The sequence below is a fragment of the Mustela putorius genome, unplaced genomic scaffold (assembly GCF_011764305.1).
Source record: "Mustela putorius furo isolate JIRA1106 unplaced genomic scaffold, ASM1176430v1.1 tig00003896_pilon_pilon_pilon, whole genome shotgun sequence".
In the NCBI taxonomy this organism is placed as follows: Eukaryota; Metazoa; Chordata; class Mammalia; order Carnivora; family Mustelidae; genus Mustela; species Mustela putorius.
The window spans coordinates 3151127-3172625 of NW_025422045.1; the positions used below are offsets into that span (position 1 = coordinate 3151127).

Here is a 21499-nt window from a genome sequence, read left to right on the forward strand (position 1 = left end):
AAAGAAATCAAACCATTTTCAGGAAATGGCCCAGGGTCATTTATTTTTGTAAATCAGTTTCTTGTTTGTCAGTTTCTTCAGCATCCCATAGTAGAGATTCATGTTAAAATTGGTGACCCTGAGGAACAACAGATAAAGTTGGCTAAGATATATGTTACCAGCCAGAGGGAAGAAGAATACTAGTAGAATTTTCAACAACAGCCATTGAAAAAACAGTCTTCTTCACTTGGTTTATTTATAAACGTAAATATTAAAATATTCTCCAAACCTCATGAAAAGACTGTAATTGAACTTTCTGAAAATTCAGGATATGATTTTCTAATTCATGGTAGCAAACTCTGTTGGTCTAATTCTGCTTGTGTATTTTTGTAAGTAGAGTTTTATAGGTAAACAGCTACACCTGTTCATTTATGTATTGTCCCTGTCTTCTTTCACACCACAAAGACTAAATTGAGTAGTTGTAGTAGAGACCGTACAGCCTAAAGAGCCAATAATATTTACCATTTAGCCCTTTCCAAAATGTATTTGCAAAACTCTCCATCTGATTAATGATCTAGCACATGGGTAACTTCTTCCTTTAGTTATGTAAGGTAATTTCCAGAATCTCTAGCTATTATTGGCACTTTGATATAGTAAATCCTTATATAGAAAGTTGGCAATTTAGGGGCCCTTGGGTGACTCAGTAGTTAAGTGTCTGCCTTCGGCTCAGATCGTGATTCTGGAGCCCTGGGATTGAGCTGCGTGCTCCTCAGGAAGCCTGCTTCTCCCTCTCCCACTCCCCCTGCTTGTATTCCCTCTCTCGCTGTGTCTCTCTCTGTCAAATAAATAAATAAAATCTTTAAAAAAAAAAAAAAAAAGAGAAAGTTGGCAATTTAAAATTCTTACCTGCCAGTGCCTAGAAAATCTTTAAATCATTTAGCTTAAACATGCGAAATCTGTAAGTGGATTAGAAACGGATAGAAAATAGGAGATTAGATAGTAAAAATGAATCTCTGGAATGGTTTTGTTTTTTAAGTGCTATTTGTTTAGACCTTTATGACTATTTATATTTATAAATTTGGCTGACTTTAGACTAAAAAGAGAAAATACAATAATCTGGGATGCAGAGTAAAGAGTGTGAATGGAGCTTATATCAGTTTCCCAGATGTGTTGACATGTATTTGCATGCACAAGGTTCAACGTTTTTTCTCTTAAAATAAGTTTTAGCCATTATAGTGGATGAATGTCATTATAATGTAGAAGCAAAGCAAAATAGTTTCCATTTTCTTCCATTTTATGTCTATATAAGATAACTTCTTTGTGCCTACAGCATTTGCTGGGGTGTTTTTTAAAATTTTCTTCCCATTGATTTTCCTTTAATCTGTTTAAAATACCCACTGTAAAGAAGGTATACAAGATAATGTTAAAATTGCCTTTTTCGTTGGGTGATACTTGAATTGAAGGTATGGTAATAAGCACTGAGAATTGTAGTGTTACGGTGTCTTGATTTATTTATTAATCATTATATAATTTTATATTCTTATAGAAGTAATTTTATTACTTATTTATATCTGTTTATAATAATACTAGATTGTTTTTTTCTACATTAAGAAATAACCAATTATTCAATTATTTCCAGTGGTCTTTTTGTGTTCTGTGTTTCCAGGCGGGCACATGAACGGCCCCCACCCCATCCACATAGGATGCACCCAAACTATGGTCATGGGCATCATATTCATGTGCCTCAGACTATGTCTTCCCATCCTCGACAGGCTCCAGAGAGATCTGCTTGGTCAGTATCTTGTTTATTTCAGAGTTCTGCTCAGCAGCCTGTGGTAGAAATGTCAGAACAGATGCTTTATAGTGGGATGCCATGCAAAAAGGTGATGTGGCAAAACTGAATTCCAGCTTATCTGTGAGGCACTGTCTCTGGGCAAGTTTTAGAAACATGTAGTGAAAAGAGGAACTTGAGTTCTGGGGCAGAGAGCTATGTCAAACAGGAGTATAGCTTTTTTGTTGTTTTTTAGGGATATATGCCATCAAAGTTAACTCCCTAAATGGATCTTTCACAATTGCCTTAAGCACTTCCCCACCTTTGTACTCAAATCTTCTTTACCACTCCTAATCCCTGTTTATTGACAAGGGAAATAGAACCTGCGTCCAAGGCATGTGGTCTTTTTTAGAGAAGTGGAAGCAGATTTGCATTAATTTTTCTTTCTGAATCCATTGTTGATAGGCAGAGATGAGACCTTGATCCACAATGATATTTGAGGCAAAACAAAAATGAGAATAAGTATATGAAAATGTGGCATTTACCAATTTTACTCTTTCTAAAACTTTGTTTACTTTTACTTTATAAGGTATAGAGGTGTTTATTCTTCTAATTATCTTGATGCCAACAACTCACAGATACTATCCAACTGGAAGCATCTGTAACATTCATATAAACCAGAAAATGAAACTATTTTGTATGATCCTCAAGTAGAATCAGGCTTTTAGATTAGCAGGAACCTTAAGGGTCATTCGTCATGTTTCCTTCCATTATAGAGTGTGAAACTAGAATACAAATGCTTTGCTTCTCATGGTCACAGAATTGAGATTCTGAGTTTTTGAATGGCTGAAATGAATTTGAAATTATTAATTAAATCTTTGGGGCTTAATTATCTTTTTCTCAACTGTGTCAATTAAGAAACTTTGTATTACTTTTAAAAGTGTAAATATATTCCCCGATTTCTGTTGATCATAAAGACACTTTAAGGATGGCTAGAAGGAGGGGCGCCTGGGTGACTCAGTGGGTAAAAGCCTCTGCCTGCAGCTTGGGTCAGGATCCCAGAGTCCTGGGATTGAGCCCTGCAGTGGGCTCTCTGCTCAGCAGGGAGCCTATTTCCTCCTTTCTCTCTGCCTGCCTCTCCACCTACCTGTGATCTCTCTCGGTCAAATTAAAAAAAAAAAAAAGTATGGCTAAAAGGTAGTGTTCTCGTCCTTTGTCAGGGAACTGGGAATTGAAGCTGGAGTGACTGCAGCTACTTATACGCCTGGAGCACTGCATCCTCACTTGGCCCATTACCATGCACCACCACGACTTCATCACTTACAACTGGGAGCTCTTCCTTTAATGGTAAAAAAGAAAAATTTCAAAATTCTGACATAGTCTTCTTCTAAAAGTATTTTTCCTTTTCCAAATTAAATATTTGGAAAATTTTTAAATATTATTTGTTGTTATGGGTGTTCTAATGGAATTTGAGAATTATTATTATTAGATTGAAATTATGCTGTAAAAAGATACATTAAAGTCTGTATTTGTATTTGCATTGTGAAACGTATTCTTCTTAATAAAAAAATGATAGTTTTTTTTTTTTTTGTACCAAGGTGAGAGTCCTGACCTATTGTCACTAGAACATATGCTTTATTTTGTCATACCTACTAATAGGTCTGTTCTGATGCATTCATCCTTTATTTTTTGACCTGCAGGACTATACTGACTCTCTGGTTTGAACAGATTCAGATCTTGTTGATACCAATTTGAGTTCTGAAGAACAAGTTCAGCAAAAATATATTGAGTTTACAATTCATAATATCTACTAGTTATAAAAGGTGGTACAGAGTAAAGTTTTTTTCATCTTGTGGGGGTAAAGAGCTTATAGGACTGGTTTCCAAGATGCTTTATTATACCTGAGACTTAGGCTTTGGAATTGAGAATGGTACTCTTACAGTGGTTACAGCATGTAAAGAGCTGTCAAACAGCAGAAGCACACAGAACTCCAACTAAGTTGACATTTGTAGGTCTTAGGGATGGGGGTTACTTAGCAATAAGTAAAGTTGCTCTCCCAAGAAACCAGGACTCAGGAACAAAGGAGACTTGGGGAGAGTTATAGGACAAGTGCAGGTTTAAATAATTTGAGGGAGCAGGAGTTCCTTTCTTATTTCTTATTTTCCTTAGAGATGTGTAGGAGGTTAGGTTATCTGCTGAGAGCTTTTGGTAGTGTTAATTTTGATTGCAAGAAAAGTTGTAGATATTTGAAAAATAGGCTATTTGAAGGTTAAAAGTTATTGCTTATTTTAAATTCTTTTCTATAAACAAATTGTCTTTTAAAGCTCTAAACTTGTTAGAAGTATGTTGCGATTCAGTGGACGCTGACTAATAATGTTGGAGATTTATTTATAATGATGGAAAAATGGTGCTCTATCCCAGAAGCTCCCTTTCCTAATACAGTCTATTGTTGTTGTGTATGGTAGTTAAATTTTATAATGTTGGGCAAATACTAAGTAAATATAGAGCCATTATTCTTGTGAATACAGAGTTCCGTTACTGCACACCTCTGGTCACTTTTTGATCTGGTCACAATAGCCAGTCAGTACATAACCTGTTTTTGATGTCTGTTTCAGTTTAAAGACACCTTATTTGATATGTATTATTGAGTCATTAATGTTGAACTCATGGCCAACGAAACTCATGCCTGAATGAAGCTTATTTACACACATTTTATCCACAAGGCATATCACAGCCTTGTTGTACTTAGGAATACTAGCCCCCAGCGCTTAAGTTTGGTAGCCATTTAAAAAAGTCACCAGTAAAGTGCACAAAAATGGAAATGTAAATAGATGGCACTTAAATAGATCACAAAAAAGAAAAAAAGACCTCTGTTTATAGTATAAGAGCTGAAACGGGAAGGCAGAGCCTTGTTCTCCATGTCAGGCAGCTCAGATTTTTTTGCTGCTGTGATTCAGAGTACAAATGTTGATTTTGGAGTTACAAATAATGTTTATCAAGTGGGTAAATTCATGAATAATGAAGATTGAATATGTCTAACACAAAATTAGAAAACACTTAAAACTTTCACCAACAGAACGAAATGAAAGTATGTCTAACAAAAAATTAGAAAATGCTATTAAAACTAGCACCAACAGAAGGAAACAAAAAAAGAGCCAGAGTACCTTCAGCAATTAGGAAGTTAGAGGAAGGGAAATAAGTTTGTTGGAAAATTTTGTGCATTTTTATTTTGTAATATTTAATACTTTTCTCTGAAAGTGACAAAATCTTATGAAAATTCTACTGTTCATATGTTTAGACTGATTTTATGAAAATTCTACTGTTCATATGTTTAGACTGATTTTATGAAAATTCATATGTTTAAACTGATCTTATGAAAATTCTACTGTTCATATGTTTAGACTGATTTTATGAAAATTCATATGTTTAGACTGATCTTATGAAAATTCTACTGTTTATATGTTTAGACTGATTTTATGAAAATTCATATGTTTAGACTGATCTTATGAAAATTCTACTGTTCATATATGTTTAATACTGATGCCAAGAGCATCAGTACTAACTTTAGGTATTTTCTATTTAGGATTCTTTTTTTTTTTTTTTTTTTTTTAATTTTTTTTTAAAGATTTTTATTTATTTATTTGTCAGAGAGAGAGCGAGCGAGAGCGAGCACAGGCAGACAGAGTGGAAGGCAGAGTCAGAGGGAGAAGCAGGCTCCCTGCGGAGCAAGGAGCCCGATGTGGGACTCGATCCCAGGACGCTGGGATCATGACCTGAGCCGAAGGCAGCTGCTTAACCAACTGAGCTACCCAGGCGTCCCCTATTTAGGATTCTTTATGCAAAATAAATCAAGTACAAAATAAATCAAGAAACCTATTATCTCATAGAACAGCTATTCTTTTTTTTTCTTTTTCTGCTTGCATTTTAATAGTTATTCTATGAGATTATATTTGAAGAGGAACCTAACCCTTTTATAGAGTGCTTACTTGGAGTTATTTATACTTACTGAAGTTGAATTTTGTGAGTAGCTGATTGGAGAGAATTGAGTGTCTCGATTATTTAGTGTGTTAAAACTGAAGCCTACTCTTACTTGATTCAGCCTATGTCTTCTATTAAAATAGGTTCCTGACATGGCAGGCTATCCTCATATTCGTTACATTTCATCAGGACTGGATGGAACATCATTCAGAGGTCCTTTCAGGGGCAATTTCGAGGTATGTAATAAAATTAATGAAGATATTTGCCACAGTATCTTTAATATATATAGAGAGAGTATATGTATTATGGGTATCCACAGTTGAGTAGGATTGCTGCACTGCTAGGGATCAGAAGGCAGCACAATATCTGAATTTTTGATACTGCTTCTGGGGGTTATCACGGAATGGTTTATAAGCAGTATTAATCTTAGTATCAAATATTTAAAGAGGAGTACATGAAAACATCTAATATAAAAGAATATAGAAATTTACTAGATCGATACAAATATCAGATGAAGAACTATACCATTAAATGTGGGGGGAAAATCTCAACTGCTTTTGACTAAGCTTATTTTTAAAGAAACATTACTAGACAGAAGAAACCTAAAGTTTGTAGCTAACTATCTTTGAATTTTCAGGAAGAACAGATCATTTGAACATGATTTGAAGTTTTGATTTGTTTCTTCATGTCATTTTGGAAGTTGAAGTCAAAGGGACTTTCAACTATCCTTTGATTTGTTTCCCTGATTTATTTACTCATTGATTTTATCTTCTCCATGCATGTGTACTAACTGACTTTTATAGTACCATGTAGTAATATGGTGTCTAATCTGTAAGGATAACTTTGCCATACTACTACATTGGCTGAGAAAAGAACAGACATTTGTCTTACAATATATGGCTTTTGTATTTACAGTGCAGGTTTATAAATAGTGAACTTTATTGCTTTTACGGTATTAATAGTGCTATTCAAGAAATAATCATCCTGGCTTTTGATACTAATTCTTTACCTTCAGGAACTGATTCATTTGGAAGAAAGATTAGGAAATGTGAATCGTGGTGCATCCCAGGGGACAATTGAAAGATGTACATATCCACATAAATATAAAAAGGTAAGAATTTATCCTATGAAATGTCTATATTATTGCTTAAGTGAATAAAATTTACTATTACAGAGCTTTTTTGAGATTGTGGAGTCTGGCACCTACATTATGTATTACTAAAACCACACATACATAGTTTTTTTTTTTCGTTTTGTTTTTTTAAATAATTAAAGATCCAAAAAATACTTAAAGTTTCTTACCCTGCCGACCCCCATCTTCCTTCTCAGCAGAAAAATCATAGGGCATTCTTGGGTAATCTTCCAGATATTTTTTATGCATTTACAATAACGTGCATATGTATGGATTTTCTCTTTGCCTTTCCAAAGAAACACAAAAGGGATGATATGCACACAGTTTTGCACATTTTCTTTTCCTCCTCTTTCCGCACTCACAGGTCACCCATATTCTTTTTAATAGCATATACAAAATTTTATCGTATAGCAGTACCGTACTTTAACTAGCCATTTATTTGGACGTTTAATTTATCTACGTTTCTTATATTCTACCCTCAATTCCTTATGTAGTAGTATATCTAGAAGTTAAGGAGCAGACATGTTAAATAAGTTTCTTTCACCAAGCAACAATGGCCTCTGCTATACAGAGAATATTAAAGTATGAAAATGATTGTTCTTTATATTAATGAGGTGTTACCACTAAATTTAAGTTCTTTCAACTATCTAAGACTATAATTAGCATTAATTTATTTGGGTATTATTTGAAATATTCATTAGCAGAATAAAGTTCATGTAGCTGTATTCATGATGGGACAAAAATAGAGTTTATATTGTATATCCTAATAGTGTACTAAAGATAATAGAAACTAATAAATTAAAACTAATGAATTTGTTACATTTGATTTTGCTTTTGATGCTATTTAAGGGTTTTAAAAGAAAACAGTTGGTGATAGTCACTTAATTCATCTGTGAATTCATGAGAGCTACGTGGGAGATAAGTTGTGGGTGTGAATGTGTGGTTTTGTTTTGTTTTTATTTTTCACATAAACACAGACTTTACTCAGTTGTTCAATAATGTCATCTCTACTAATAAGGTAACAACTGATTGGTTCTCACAGAGGAAACTGCACTGCAAACAAGATGGGGAAGAAGGGACTGAGGAAGACACAGAGGAAAAATGTACTATCTGTTTGTCTATTTTAGAGGAAGGTGAAGATGTGAGGTAACTAGACATTAATTATCTAAAATCTGTTATCAAAACTGTACAAGAGATTTTTTTTTTTGGAAAGTAGACTAGAAACCAAATTCTTGGTGTACCCTGTTACCAATATTTGACATGTAGAATTGCCTTTTTACAGGGAGTAAAAGAATAGAAAGTTGAATCTTTGTCTTACCAACAGAGGGGTTGGTAATGGGAAATATACTGCCCATTTTAGGGGCACACCAAGATTTGGCCAGGGAAATTTTGTGATCAAATTGTCTTCTATAAATCTTTCAGAAAGGAGAATGTGGAGGCCTCTTTAGAACCTAAGATGGCTATATTAATGTGTTCGTCAAAGCTTAAAGAGAGCAATCCTCATTAGCTCCATGCAGTTTGTCTTACAGCATATTTGAGAAATTAGTTTTGTCCTAAAATTTCCTCTCAGCTGATAGGACTCTTCTCTTCGTGCAACTTTGTGATTTAGAAATGTTACTATGCTAACCTACTATTAATTTTAGGCATTTTCTTTTTTCTTTTTTTTTTGAAAGAGAGTGAGTGAGTGAGGGGAGGGGGCCCAGAGAAAGGGAGAGAGAGACTCTCAAGCAGGCTCCACACCCAGTGGGGAGCCTAACATAGGACTCTTTCCTACCAAGCCTGAGATCATGACCAGAGCCAAAATCAAGAGTCAGATGCTTACCCTATTGAGCCACCCAGGTGCCCCAGGCATTTTCTTTTTATAATCTCTTAAGTAATTGTTTTATTCTTATTATTTTTTTTCTAATGTAACATAATCTCACGTGGAACAAGTTCTATAACATATATAACAGACCTCATGATGGTTTTGTTGCCCTAATATGTAAGGATAACTTTTTCATATTTCTTCAGTTGCTGAGAGAGAAAAAAAAATTATGCACAGTTGGCTACCACACCACATATAAGGCTATTTCAAACACATTTTAGGATTTTATTTATTTTAGAGCATGAGCACACAAATGAGGGAGAGAGGGAGATGGAGAAGCAGATTCCCCACTGAGCAGGGAGCCCGACACAGACTGATTGATCCCAGTACCCTGGGATGACCAGAATTAAAGGCAGACGCTTAACCAGCTGAGCCACCCAGAAGCCCCTAAGGCTATTTTAGAACATTATATTTCCAAGGAAGTTTTATAAATATGGAAGGTAATTGTTTTTACAGCATTGACAATCCTGTTCACACAGTAATTAGAACACCTCTTTTTAGCTACGAATTTTACAAAATATTAGGAAGTCTGAAAATGTATGACAGTTCTTTAACTGGATGAAAGTGGAAATGGACACTTAAATCAGTAACTTTTATCTCACTGTTCATTTAGATTTAATATTATCTTGTATTTCCTGGAAGCATTATTTCTTAATTTCTTTTTTTTTTTTTTTAAGATTTTATTTATTTATTTGACAGACAGAGATCACAAGTAGACAGAGAGGCAGGCAAAGAGAAAGAGGAGGAAGCAGGCTCCCCGCTGAGCAGAGAGCCCGATGCGGGGCTCGATCCCAGGACCCTGAAATCATGACCCGAGCCGAAGGCAGAGGCTTTAATCCACTGAGCCACTCAGGCGCCCCTTATTTCTCAATTTCTAATTGATAGCCTAGAGTAACATAGTGAAGTCATCATTTTTTAACCTACTTTTTTTTTTCTATTAATTTTTTATTGAGATATAACTGACCTATAACATTGTATTTATTTGAGTGTCTAACAACATAGTTTGATAATACAAATATATTCCAAAACAGATTAACCTTCCTTTAAGTGGATATAACAATATTATTGAAAACAATATTGTCAACCTTTTTTTGTTTTTTTAAAAGATTTATTCACAGAGAGAGACATAAGCGACAGAGGGAACACAAGCAGGGGGAGTGGAAGAGGGAGAAGCAGGCTCCCTGCTGAGCAGGGTGGACCAATATGGGGCTCCATCCCAGGACCCCAGGATTATGATCCGAGCCAAAGGCAGACGCTTAACGACTGAGCCACCCAAGCGCCCCTGTTAACCTTTAACCAGTCATGTACTCAAGTTTAATGTATAAAGATCCTCTAGATAAAAAATAATGTCTATTAAGACATTCCTTAATTAATATGATACTTACTGTAACATCGTGCTAATGTTTTTGAGAGAGAATTAAATGAAATACATTTTTTTAAAATGTGAATAAATGCAGTGATTTAGTATTAAAAATATATTTGCAGTATTACATAAAAGGGAACATACTGCCAACCTCATTGCATTGGCAGCTTAGATATAGAAACCAAACTGAAATAATTGTCAGCGTAATTGTCATTCTTAAAATTCCCAAGATTTTATGTAATTTGGTTCCATAGTTGTGACAGTTAATTATTGTGGTCATTTATACATTGTATTGCCCAAAGTAGTAATGTAATAGAGGTGTAACACGTTAGAGAGATTGGGTATGTGGGTTTTTTGGTTGTTTGGTTTTATTGTTTACAGAAGGGAAAGATGCCTGGTAACTTCAAAACACTGCTGTGAATTATTACATATTATCATTCATTTAAAAGTAAATGCCACATGCAATTGTCATGAAATTCACTTTTGCAATTTTTGCTTTTTGTTTTGTTTGCTTATAATAGACGCCTTCCTTGTATGCACCTTTTCCACCAAGTATGTGTCGACCAGTGGTTGATTACCAATAAGAAGTGCCCCATATGCAGAGTGGACATTGAGGCCCAGCTGCCAAGTGAAAGTTGACACCATGTTTCAGAACTCTTGCCCTCCCTCTCATTCCCATCCTCCTGGTACTGCAGTCAACCAAAGATGGCGTGACTTACCTGCGCAGATTTGGAAGCCTTGAACTTAGAGTGCGGCTCTGCTATATGGTACAACTAATGCTAGACCTACAGTTTATGTATACAGTTGAGTTTGATGTATTTATAAAAGCTTTTTTTTTCTAGATTTGACATTTTTCCTGTATCATTTTACTGTATTTTTGCATGGTTCCTTGTATTGCATTTCTTTGCACATATTATGGGCTTGTGACCCTAAACTTGCAGGCAAGATTAGCTGCTTTAGTAAGTAGAATTTTGTGGTCTTTTTGTTTTTTACATAGTACCAGGTCTTGAGAATTATGAATTTTTTTATCCATTACTAACCTTTAATTTAATCAATCATGTACTTTAGTTTAATGTATAAAGATCCTCTAGAAAATGATAATATTGTGTATTAAGACATTCCTTAATTAGGACAAAATGGCTGCTGTATATTTACAATATGGAGTTCTGAGTTAAATACCATCCTTAATACTGGGAACAGATTACAAACCATATTCAGTCAGATGCAGGTGGTATTCACATCACCAGAGTGATCAATAGAAATTTTCTTGGCGTATCCTTTTCCTTTCAGCACAATACAGATAGAGTTGAATATCGATATCCTACATTTAGACTGCTGTTCTGATTGTATTTCTCTTTTCCTACATCGTTTAGAACTTTATTTCCCTGAGTCAGTTTTTGCTGCTGTGAAACAGCTCTGATGAACACTAAATATTCATTCAATTAGCTGGATTGTACATACTTGCAGATTTCACAAAATTCTAGGGAAATTGAAGAAGACATGTAGAATTTTGTTCCGTCTTCTGCTAAGCACGTATAGTAAGGATATCTGCTTAACACTGATTTTGTAATAACACATTCAGTCAGGATTTAGAATTGCAGTCATTGGCAGGTATCTCTACATTCATAGAACTTCTCAAGGTCCCAGAATCACTTTTAAGGGATTTTATTAGTTTAAAGATAAATAAAGTCAGCTGAATCTACATGTCTCTTGTTTTATTTCTCTTTAAACTTGAAAACAGTAAATCTGCAGATACTGTGAGGCACAAATTATACTGTCAACCTACTGTTGCTCTGGTTTTAGACTCCCACTTCATACATTACCAAGAGTCGATCACTGATTTAAAATTTTTAATTTCTATAGTTAAGATTTACTGCATAATATAGAATATAAAGTTAAGTTAATATACTAACATTTCTCCTTTGGAGAAAGTTTTAATCCACTTCAGGATGCATATTATCAAGATACTTTCATATACAGGATAGCCTAACTTTATTTGTCTAAATATGCTTAATATGCCCCAGATTGCAAATGCATCAGTCAGTTACGTCACTGTCTGTATGTGGAAGACATGTTCCCATGGATCATATGTGAAGATGTCAATAAGCTTGCATTAAGCCACCTGCTTTGTAAGTGGATTGATTAATAAATAACTTATATTTCTATTGTCTTTGTGTTTCATAATTAGTTTTATAAAACAGTTTCTGTTAGACATCTTGGAATTCAAAACTAGTGATCTCACTCCAGTTAACATTTGCAGAATTTTCCTATTCATTCAGTTATGGCTACTTGCTTTTTTTTCTTTGTATTAGTAAATGTAACACAGTAGTAATTGTCAATATCAACATGCTTCAACATAGTCATGTCTAGAGATGGAGGATGGACTGTGATTAAGAAATGTGGATGTAAAATAACATTTTTTAAAAAGAATACTTGATGATTAGGCTACAGTTGTAGAAGGGCAGAAGAGGGAGACAGAAAGAGTGACGGTGGCCCATGCCTACCATCTTACTATGGGGAAAGGAGCAAGTAGCCTGTCTTAAAGTAGCCTGTGATGGATGTAGGACTTTGCACAGGAAAAGCCAGGGTCCCTGTCAAGGGTGGACGAAGTATATATGGGGAGAATTCTGTACAATGGAGTCCTCTTGATGTTCCCCCAAACACAAGAAGAACAGATAGATTTCTCTATTTTTTAAAATTACATCAGATTTAGATGCACGACTACCTGTTGACCTGTTTCATAATGGCTACTGATTTTTTTAATGTAGATAAAGCCTTATTTCTTTAAAACTTATTTAATACAAATATTTGTGGTAAAAACCTGGATTGTTAATGCAGGAGCTTAGTAAGTGACTGCAATTAGTTAGAGAAAATGTGATTAGTAATGAACCAAGTACAGAAGATAATAATTTTTAATATTTTAACTTTTGTGCTTTTTTTGGTGTCTTCCATATCCTGCTGCATCTTATGTCAAAATGAAAATTTCAGTGATAGCTGTCCAAATACTTTAGAACTAAAATTCTTTTGTCAGAAAATCCTTATTTTTATTGTTGTTAATATGCAAGTGATAAACGGATATTTGAAACATTTTTCTTACTCTGGTGACTTTATTTTAGCTGCTAACATGCTTTATCATTTGAATTGTAACAATTTGACATGCAGAAAACTAACTCTTTTAAAAATAGTATTTGGAACGCTAAACAGACTCTGGACATTTTACTCTTAGTTTTTCATAAACAGAAATAGTTTAATTCTGTAGAAAATGCATCCTGATTTCAAACTTACCTTCCAACTCCTCTGGAAGCACAGTGAGTTTTCTTACTTCTTCAAGACCTCATGGGGTGCCTGGCTGGCCCTGTTGTTAAAAGCAAGTGACTCTTCATCTTGGGGTTTTAAGTCTGCACCCTACCTTGGGTATAGAAATTACTTAAAAATAAAATCTTAAAAAAAACCCCAAACAGCATATCACAATATTAGATACATCAAGGTTGAAATATCTTCTCTCAGTTACAGATTCAGTCATCGTCTTGAATTAAGAATTACAGTTGACTCTTGAACAACATGGGTTGAACTGCACAGGTCCACTTATACATGGACTTTATTCAATAAGTACAATATAGTAAATGTATTTTCCTCATATTCTTTTAAAAAAAATTTATTTTATTGTCCTTATGATATCCTTAGGATTTTCTTTTCTTTAGCTTACTTTATTGTAATACAGTATATAATACATATGTACAGAATGTGTTATGACTATGTAATCAATAAGGCTTCTGGTCCACAGTAGGTTGTTAGCAGTTAAGTTTGGGGGGAGTGAAATGTTACACATGGATTTTTGGCTGCATGGTTAGTGGCCCTAACTCCCCCATATTGTTCAAAGGTCAACTATATGTCCAAAACAACTAACTCTTTCTTTTCTCTTCTTTTCTCTTTTCTTTTCCTTCCCTTTCCTTTCTTTTCCTTTTCCTTTCCTTCCTTCCTTCCTTTTCTTCCTTCCTTCCTTCCTTCCATCCTGTAGGCTCCATGCAGGCTTGAACTCATGACCCTAGATCAAGACCTGAGCTGAGACTGAGAGCCAGATGCTTACCGACTAAACCACCCAAGCACCCCAGAACTATTTCTTACTAAGCAAAATAAGTGTTACCTATTTTGTAGTTGACCTACTAGGCGCCATCTCCTCTCTGTCCTGTGTATTCTGTACAAATTCACAGGCCACACAAATGGTTTCTGTAGCTGTGGAAAGAATAAAGGTATTGATGTCAGACAGACAAGGGCTTTGAATTGTGCAGCTTTGAACAATTTACGCTTTCTGAGCCTCATAGGTCTCATTTATAAACAGAATAGGTTGTTATTAGAATTAAATGAGGTAACAAGTGCAAAGAGCTTTGCATGTAATACATACATAAGATAGAAGTTCAGTCATACTTTTAAATATTAAACACTAAAACTTTGGCAGTTCCTGCATAAAAAGGAAGAAAAATATGTAAGTTCTCTTAGTGCTCACTGCATTCCATCCCACCACCCAAAACAACTTCCCTTGCACTTGCCCTTAATAACAAATGGTAGCATTGCATGGTGTTGATCAGTGTTTGTCACTCATCTTTTTCTTCTAGAGTCTAAGAAGATAATTACTAGGTAAGAAAGAACACTCCTCCTCAGCCCTTCTTTGATGGGTTGGAATTTTTCTTCTACTAGAGGGATGAAGGATTCCCAGCACATTTGTCTTCCTTTGCCTTGCAGTCACAGCAGGGGCATAATGAGTTGCCCATCAACACCATCCAGTGCTGTATTTTGGGCACCTATTGCCAGTGGATCAGAATTGGCAAGGATATGAAACCATTTGTCCTCTCTGATCTAACGGAGAATGTTATGGATAAATTAACTAGAACTTCTCATTTGCCCCTAACTTTTTCCTCAAGAAATTGTGCTATACAGGGACTTGGTGCCCTTTTAAAGGTTAATAAAGCACATACCACTGAGATGCCTATATTGTTAGCTTCTTCTAGGCTTATTTTTAGGCTAACAGCTAACACTGAGAGAGCATGTGGAAGGTATGGGTTTCTAGGAGATGCTTTTGATTAGCCCAGACAAATTGCATGTCTCTCTTAATTCTTTATCATCACCACAGAGAATAGATGGGATTCTCTAAATACTAATTTTCATTATGGGCTCTGCTGAGTCTTGAGTACGAACTTCTAAATCATTTTTGCTTTAGGTGGTATTATTCAATATATATGTGGGGAAAAGCTTTGGAAAGTGTAGAACTCTGCAGATTGTCATTGATACACTGTGCTCTATAAAGGAAGAATTTTGACCTTTTCCCCTGTGTAGCTGGTAGCACAACTCAAGACACTCAGGTGTTCCAATCTGGCCTGCCCTTCCTCCACTTACATACATGGAAGTTCTTCCATAATATGGGATGCTCCAAGCTTGCTATCCCAGGGATTTTTTCCTTTAGATTTTCAAGAGCTTTTGAAAGAGGAGTGCTGGACGAGGGATTTGGAAGAGATGTGGTAAGTCTCCCATCCACTGCATCCTGACCTGCCTTTAAAAAGGAATGAATGTCTTTCATTGAACTGCTGTCTAGATTACCATGCTATTAGTATTTGCTCAGAGAATAAGTTGTTATGGTGTACCTGATTTCCTAGAACGTCACTATTAGTCACACACTCCCCAGAGTTTTGTATTATCTATTGCTGTGAAATATTTATTGATTTGTACCTCTAGGACTTAGTGGCTTAAACAACAAACATCTTAGTTTCTGTGAGTCCAGAATTTGGTGCTTCTGGCTCAGGGTCTCTCATGAGGTTGCTTAACAGTCATGATGATAGCTGGGGCCCTCAGTCATCTGAAGCCTTCACTTAGTCTGGATGATGGGCTTCTAAGCACTCACATGGGTGTTGGCAGGTGGCTTTGGTTTCCTATTGGCCATTGGCCAAGAGACCTCTCCTCCCCCTATCAGCAACCATGTGAGTGAGCCATCTTGAAGCTAGTCCAGATTAAGGGGTAGGGAGATAGCTACCCCTGTTAAAAGAAGTGACAGCCAAAAAAAAAAAAAAAATTATGCCTATTTTTAACCTACCACAGTTAGGTAAAACAAACCCTCTTGCTTTGTTTGAATTACTACTGTGGACTTCTAAGCTCATTTAGTTTTTTCTCTCCTAAACTAAAGTTTAGCGTATGGGAAAGCCGTGTGTGCAAAATGATGTTACATTCTCAAGCATTTATAATTGGGAATTGGTAGTGGAAGAATTTTAACTTCTCTCTGCTGATATTTGGGTAAAAGAAATCTATGGGGGGATGCCTTTGTGGTTCAGTCGGTTAAGCATCTGCCTTTGGCTCAGGTCATGATCCCAGGGTCCTGGGATCAAGCCCTGCATCTTATTTCTCCTTCTCCCTCTGCCTGCTACTTTCTTTTGCTTGTGCTCTTTTGTTATTTTCTCTTTCTGTGTCAAATAAAATCTTAAAAACAATAACAACTCACCTTTCATGCCTCCCCCTGCACCCCAGGAATAAGGGAGAATTCCTCTTGCCTGACTCATTTTTCTCTTGGCTTTAGGGTTGCCTGGGTGGCTCAGTGGATTAAAGTCTCTGTCTTCTGTTCAGATCGTGATCCTAGGCTCCTGGGATTGAGCCCCACATTGGGCTCTCCGCTCAGTGGGGAGCCTGCTTACCCCCTCTGTCTCTGCCTACTTGTGATCTCTGTCAAGTAAATAAATAAAATTTAAAAATAAATAAATAATAAATAAAAAGAAATGGTGTACCTGGTTGACTCAGTTGGGCGACTTGGTTTCAGCTCAGGTCTTATCTCAGGGTCATGAGATCAAGCCTCTCCCTCTTGGCTTCACATTGCTCCAGGCTTCGTGCTCAGTGGGGAGTCTGCTTCAGCTCTTCCTCTCCCTCTGGTCCTCCCCCAGTCAAATAAATAAATATAATTTATTCTCCTTCAAATAAATATAATAATAATATATATAGTTCTTTATAAATAATAATATTATTCACAGGCTTGAGGTCCAGATTTTACAGAATCATTTTAAGTGGAGGCCCATGAAGCACTAGAAAGGTGTTTGTTTCTACCTCTCTGGGTCATCTTGCTTCTGAGCAAGTTTTCAGGCCCTAGACTGGGACATACCCATGCACCTTATTCAGCCAGTAATAGGTTACCTGGTTACCTACATGGGACAGATAACGTTGACCTGTTGGTTATGGTGAAAGATGTCAAGATGGATGCAAACAAGGCTTGCATCCAAGAAGGAAAGGCTTTCTTTTTGTAAGAAAATTAACTCACCTACCCTCCCAAGGAAATTAGCAATGAAGTTACTATTTTTATTTATAATTTGGTTTGCATAACTTGAGAGAATTTTAATGTAACCGCTCAAAACTTTCACCTTTGTTACTTTACAATTATTTTCTGTCACCCACGTTCAGTTATTTGTGAAGGTTCTGTCATTCCTCCAAAATTGCCTGCCATACCTGTTTCCATTTTTCATTTTTCACACTCATCCAGGTCAAATTTTTGTTAAATCTCACCTGGGAAACCTTTAGCTTTCCAATCCACCATAATCCATTCTTCATGCTGCCCAGTGGGTCAGCTTTCTGAAACAAAGCTTGACCAAGTCATTATCCAGAGAGTGAGAGTGCACAAGCAGGTAGAGCAATAGAAGGAAAGGGAGAAGCATAGGAAAAAAGAGAAGCAGAGGAAAAAAGAGAAGCAGGCTTCCAACAGAGCAGGGAGCCTGATGCAGGGCTTGATCCCAGGACCCTGGGAGCATGACCCAAGCCAAAGGCAGATGCTTAATGACTGAGCCACCCAGGCACCCCATTTGCTCATTCTTTTATAGGTTCTGCCTGTTACAAGAATTTTGTTCCTATATGTCTCCCCCTCATTGTTTTGAACTTGAGGGCATGGTTCATACTTTATTCTTCTCTGTTCCCTGCAGTGCCTTGCACAAACTGACATTTTAATGTTAACATAGCAAATATATTTTGGCTTCTAGCTAGTTGAGAGAAAAGAAGAATCAGAAGGAGGTAAGTAGAAATGGATGGAGCTGGTAAGAGAAATGGGATAAAGGCAACTGAGAGAGAGAACATGGTAGTATAGTAGGAAGATTGTTGGGTTCTGAGAAAAATCTGCTGGCGAGGGCGCCTATGTGACTCCGTTGTTGAGCATCTGCCTTCAAGTCAGGACATAGGCCCAGGGTCTTGGGGTCACGCCCTGCATCCAGCTTCTTGCTCAGTGGGAAGCCTGCTTCTCCCACTCTCCCCCTCTCTCTGTCTCTCAATCCTTGTCAAATAAATAAAATCTCTAAAACAAAACAAAATAATCTGCTGGTGAAAATGGTAATTTGTTGATTATATCATTCACAGATGATATATAAATTATATATTCCATATATTATGATGATATATAAATTAAACTGAGCCCTTCATGCCCTATGGTCTGGAATAATGGCAACTGAAATTCACCAAGGATGTAGAAATCACAACCATGAGCTGAGCTTTTGGACTTGTCTTATATGATACACTAGTTGATAATCCAAATGAGTCCTGATAAAAATTCAACAGTGACCACCTTATTTATTCTAGGAACTAGAGATAGAATTATGCACAAAACCAATACCCCTGCCCTCGTGGAGCTTACATTCTAGTGCATTTGTTCAAATTAAGTAACCCCTAGGTTAAGCTTCAGATGGTGCTTGTGGCCTGCCTTTGGGACTTCTAGGAGAGCTGTTAGGTTTCCAGCCCTGAACTGACCTAGGGCAATTTTTGATGCCTGACGTTCTTGAGTTCTGCAACAGTGGCTATCTGTAAATTACCCCCAATGGGGGAAGGTCCTGGAAATCTGAGAAAAAGTATCCCAAGACAGGAGAAAAGGTGAGTATGTATCTGAATAAGAAATTGGAAGTGAGGAAGATCTGACAAACCGCAAGCAAATCTTTGACCATTCAGAACAGTCCTGATGCCAAGACTGCAAGTCCATCCCTCTCTGTCTCGGACTCCCTTTCATGGTGATGGAAGACACAAGGCAACACCTACTTGAAACCCAATACCTCCTGCCAACTAAGGCATTCACCTGTCTCCAGTCATGCCAATTCAGTACTGGTGGTCCGTGCTTTTGCTTGGGGTGCTCCCTCTGTTGGCAAACATCTCCCTTCACCCTATATCCCCTGGACTTCATATGTACAACTTTTCAAGCAGTAATTGACCAATAAATTAAAATCAATTGATTATGTGGAATTTTACCATACTATAAAGGGCCATTGGCCTTTAAGAAATTTATTTTTGGTTAATTTGATTTCCTTCAACAACTTTCAGAGTTTTCCCACTCTTTCTGCAAAATGTAGATAGAGTAACAATGGTAAATATAGTGGAAAGAGCACAGGCTTTGGAATCAGACAATAGTACAAATCCCAGCTTGGAAACTGAGAAGCATTGTGATTACAGCCAAGACATTTAACTCTTCTGAGCCCTAGTTTCTTCATCTGTCAAGTTGGGATAATACATGATCATTGTTTACTAGACTTACTGTGATCATTTTGCAATATATATAAATATCTAATCACGTTGTATACTGAAACTAATGTTATATGTCAATTATACCCCAATAAAATTATACCCCAATTATACCCCAATAAAAACAAAACACTTGGGATAATACTACCTACTTTGTAATGATTGTTATGAGGATTCAACAAGAAAGTTTATGTGAATTAGTATATAGGAAGTGTGACCAATAAATGTTACCTGAGACAGGAGAGAACAGGAAATATAGATAGGAGTAGCGGGGGGCCTAGCTGGCTCAGTCAGTAGAGCTTGTGACTCTTGATCTCCAGGTCCTGAGTTCAAGCCTCACACTGAGTGTAGAGATTGCTTAAAAAAAAAAAAAGAAAAAAATATATACAGTCTACAATGCATTAAAGAAAATGTTGAATCAAAAAGTGCATTTGTAGGGCGCATGGGTGGCTCAGTGGGTTAAGCCGCTGCCTTCGGCTCAGGTCATGATCTCAGGGTCCTGGGATCGAGTCCCGCATCGGGTTCTCTGCTCAGCAGGGAGCCTGCTTCCTCCTCTCTCTCTCTCTGCCTGCCTCTCTGCCTGCTTGTGATCTCTCTCTCTGTCAAATAAATAAATAAATTTTTTTTAAAAAGTGCATTTGTAAAGTTCCAGGTTAGTTGCAGTGAAGGATACAAAAGAAATATTTCCATTTTTAATGAAAATACAATGTCTAATGTGGATTATTCAATGTTGAAAATGTCAAGAAAGTTAATAAAAGCACTTTGCCATTCACAACACTCCTGTTGACAAAGCCCTGTGAGGGGGTGAGGATTATTACTTTCATAGTTCTGGCTTTCAGTATCACAGTGTTATAACAGGTACAAATATAATTTTCCTCACAACTTCAGTGCACTAAACATCTATTTTTCCTTCCTAAGACTTTTTCCCTGGATACCTAATTTTCAGTAATCCATCAATGGATGCACTAACATCTTCCCATGCCACATAGTAGCTGCAATTATTCGGGTTTTACAGAAGAGAAAACAGCTTTAGAAACGTCAGATGCAAGGGCAAGGGCAGAATTTAATCCAGATTACTTCATTCAAGCCTCCTCAGTACCCCAGTAACAGTGCTTAAAGTGGTAGAACAGAAAGCTTGCTCAAATTCTTGGACGAAGGCTGCCATCAGTTGTCATTCTACTGCCTCTACTATGGGCGTTGGACCTTTCCTCTCCCCTTCTTCCTTTCCTTTTTCCGGTCTCCCAACCATCTGGACAAGGCTGACTCACACTCTCTTTCTCATAAAATCTTCTACACGTCCTAGGGTCATTTTATTCGACGAATATTTATTGAATATCCAACCATAGTACATACCGGAAAACGCGCTAAGTGCCGGCAATTCAATGGAGAGCTTACATGAATCACGAACCACACAAATCACGTTTACCTTTTTATTTTCCTCTCCCTGGGAGTCTTAGCTTTTGCGTAAATGCCACGATTCCCACTTCTTTAGCACACATTTGAGTCACAACCACCTAACAGTGCCGACCCGGAACCTCCCAGAGGCGTCGACTCCTCCCCTCAGGCCAACCCCCAACCTTGATTCCCAACTCGAAATTTCCGGAAGAGGAATAAAGGTCAGAAATGGCATTTCGAAGGTGTTTCCTAGAACCAACTTCCGCCCGATTAGTACAAACGTAGACATTCTTAGGTGAGACCTACTCAAAATTCAGAGGAGTCCTCAGTGAGGTATTTCAGTTTTGTTGATTTTAGAGGCCGAAGTTTAAAGAAAAAAAGGAAAAAAAAAAAAGACAGTAGGCGGAGAAAACAACCAGTTGTCATGACAACCAAACGGGTCTGGAAAATTCAGCCAATCCGCCTGCGGGGCTGTCTCCCGCCTAGCCAATAGGAAGAGCACGC

At 36.8% G+C, this 21499-nt stretch overlaps 1 protein-coding gene and 1 long non-coding RNA gene across 17 annotated transcripts in view; one reads left to right on the forward strand and one right to left on the reverse strand.

Annotated features, from left to right (window-relative positions):
- RNF111 (ring finger protein 111) overlaps positions 1-12257 on the forward strand; it is a 96191-nt gene extending 83934 nt beyond the window's left edge. For 3 of the 8 annotated variants that reach the window (XM_004777278.3, XM_004777276.3, XM_004777277.3), the window contains exons 9-14: positions 1619-1771; positions 2971-3097; positions 5872-5964; positions 6744-6839; positions 7879-8006; positions 10609-12257. In XM_004777278.3, the coding sequence (XP_004777335.1) occupies positions 1619-1771; positions 2971-3097; positions 5872-5964; positions 6744-6839; positions 7879-8006; positions 10609-10726 (715 nt within the window). In that variant the 3' untranslated portion in view covers positions 10727-12257. The remainder of the gene's footprint in view (positions 1-1618; positions 1772-2970; positions 3098-5871; positions 5965-6743; positions 6840-7878; positions 8007-10608) is intronic. The other 5 variants (XM_004777280.3, XM_013048261.2, XM_004777281.3 and 2 more) reach the window with 3 other exon arrangements.
- Positions 16-21377, reverse strand: LOC106004158. Of its 9 annotated transcripts, none has more exons than XR_006602791.1 (8): positions 21027-21366; positions 19832-19957; positions 17618-17683; positions 16852-16989; positions 14232-14320; positions 13373-13442; positions 886-935; positions 16-118 (listed from the first exon to the last, which is right to left on the reverse strand). It is a non-coding gene; the product is annotated as an uncharacterized LOC106004158 (long non-coding RNA). The 9 variants fall into 9 exon arrangements; XR_001177049.2 differs by lacking the exon at positions 17618-17683 and adding an exon at positions 7031-7146 and having other exon boundaries at positions 21027-21364; XR_006602789.1 differs by having other exon boundaries at positions 17618-19957; positions 20954-21377.
- Positions 21378-21499: the final 122 nt, after the last annotated feature.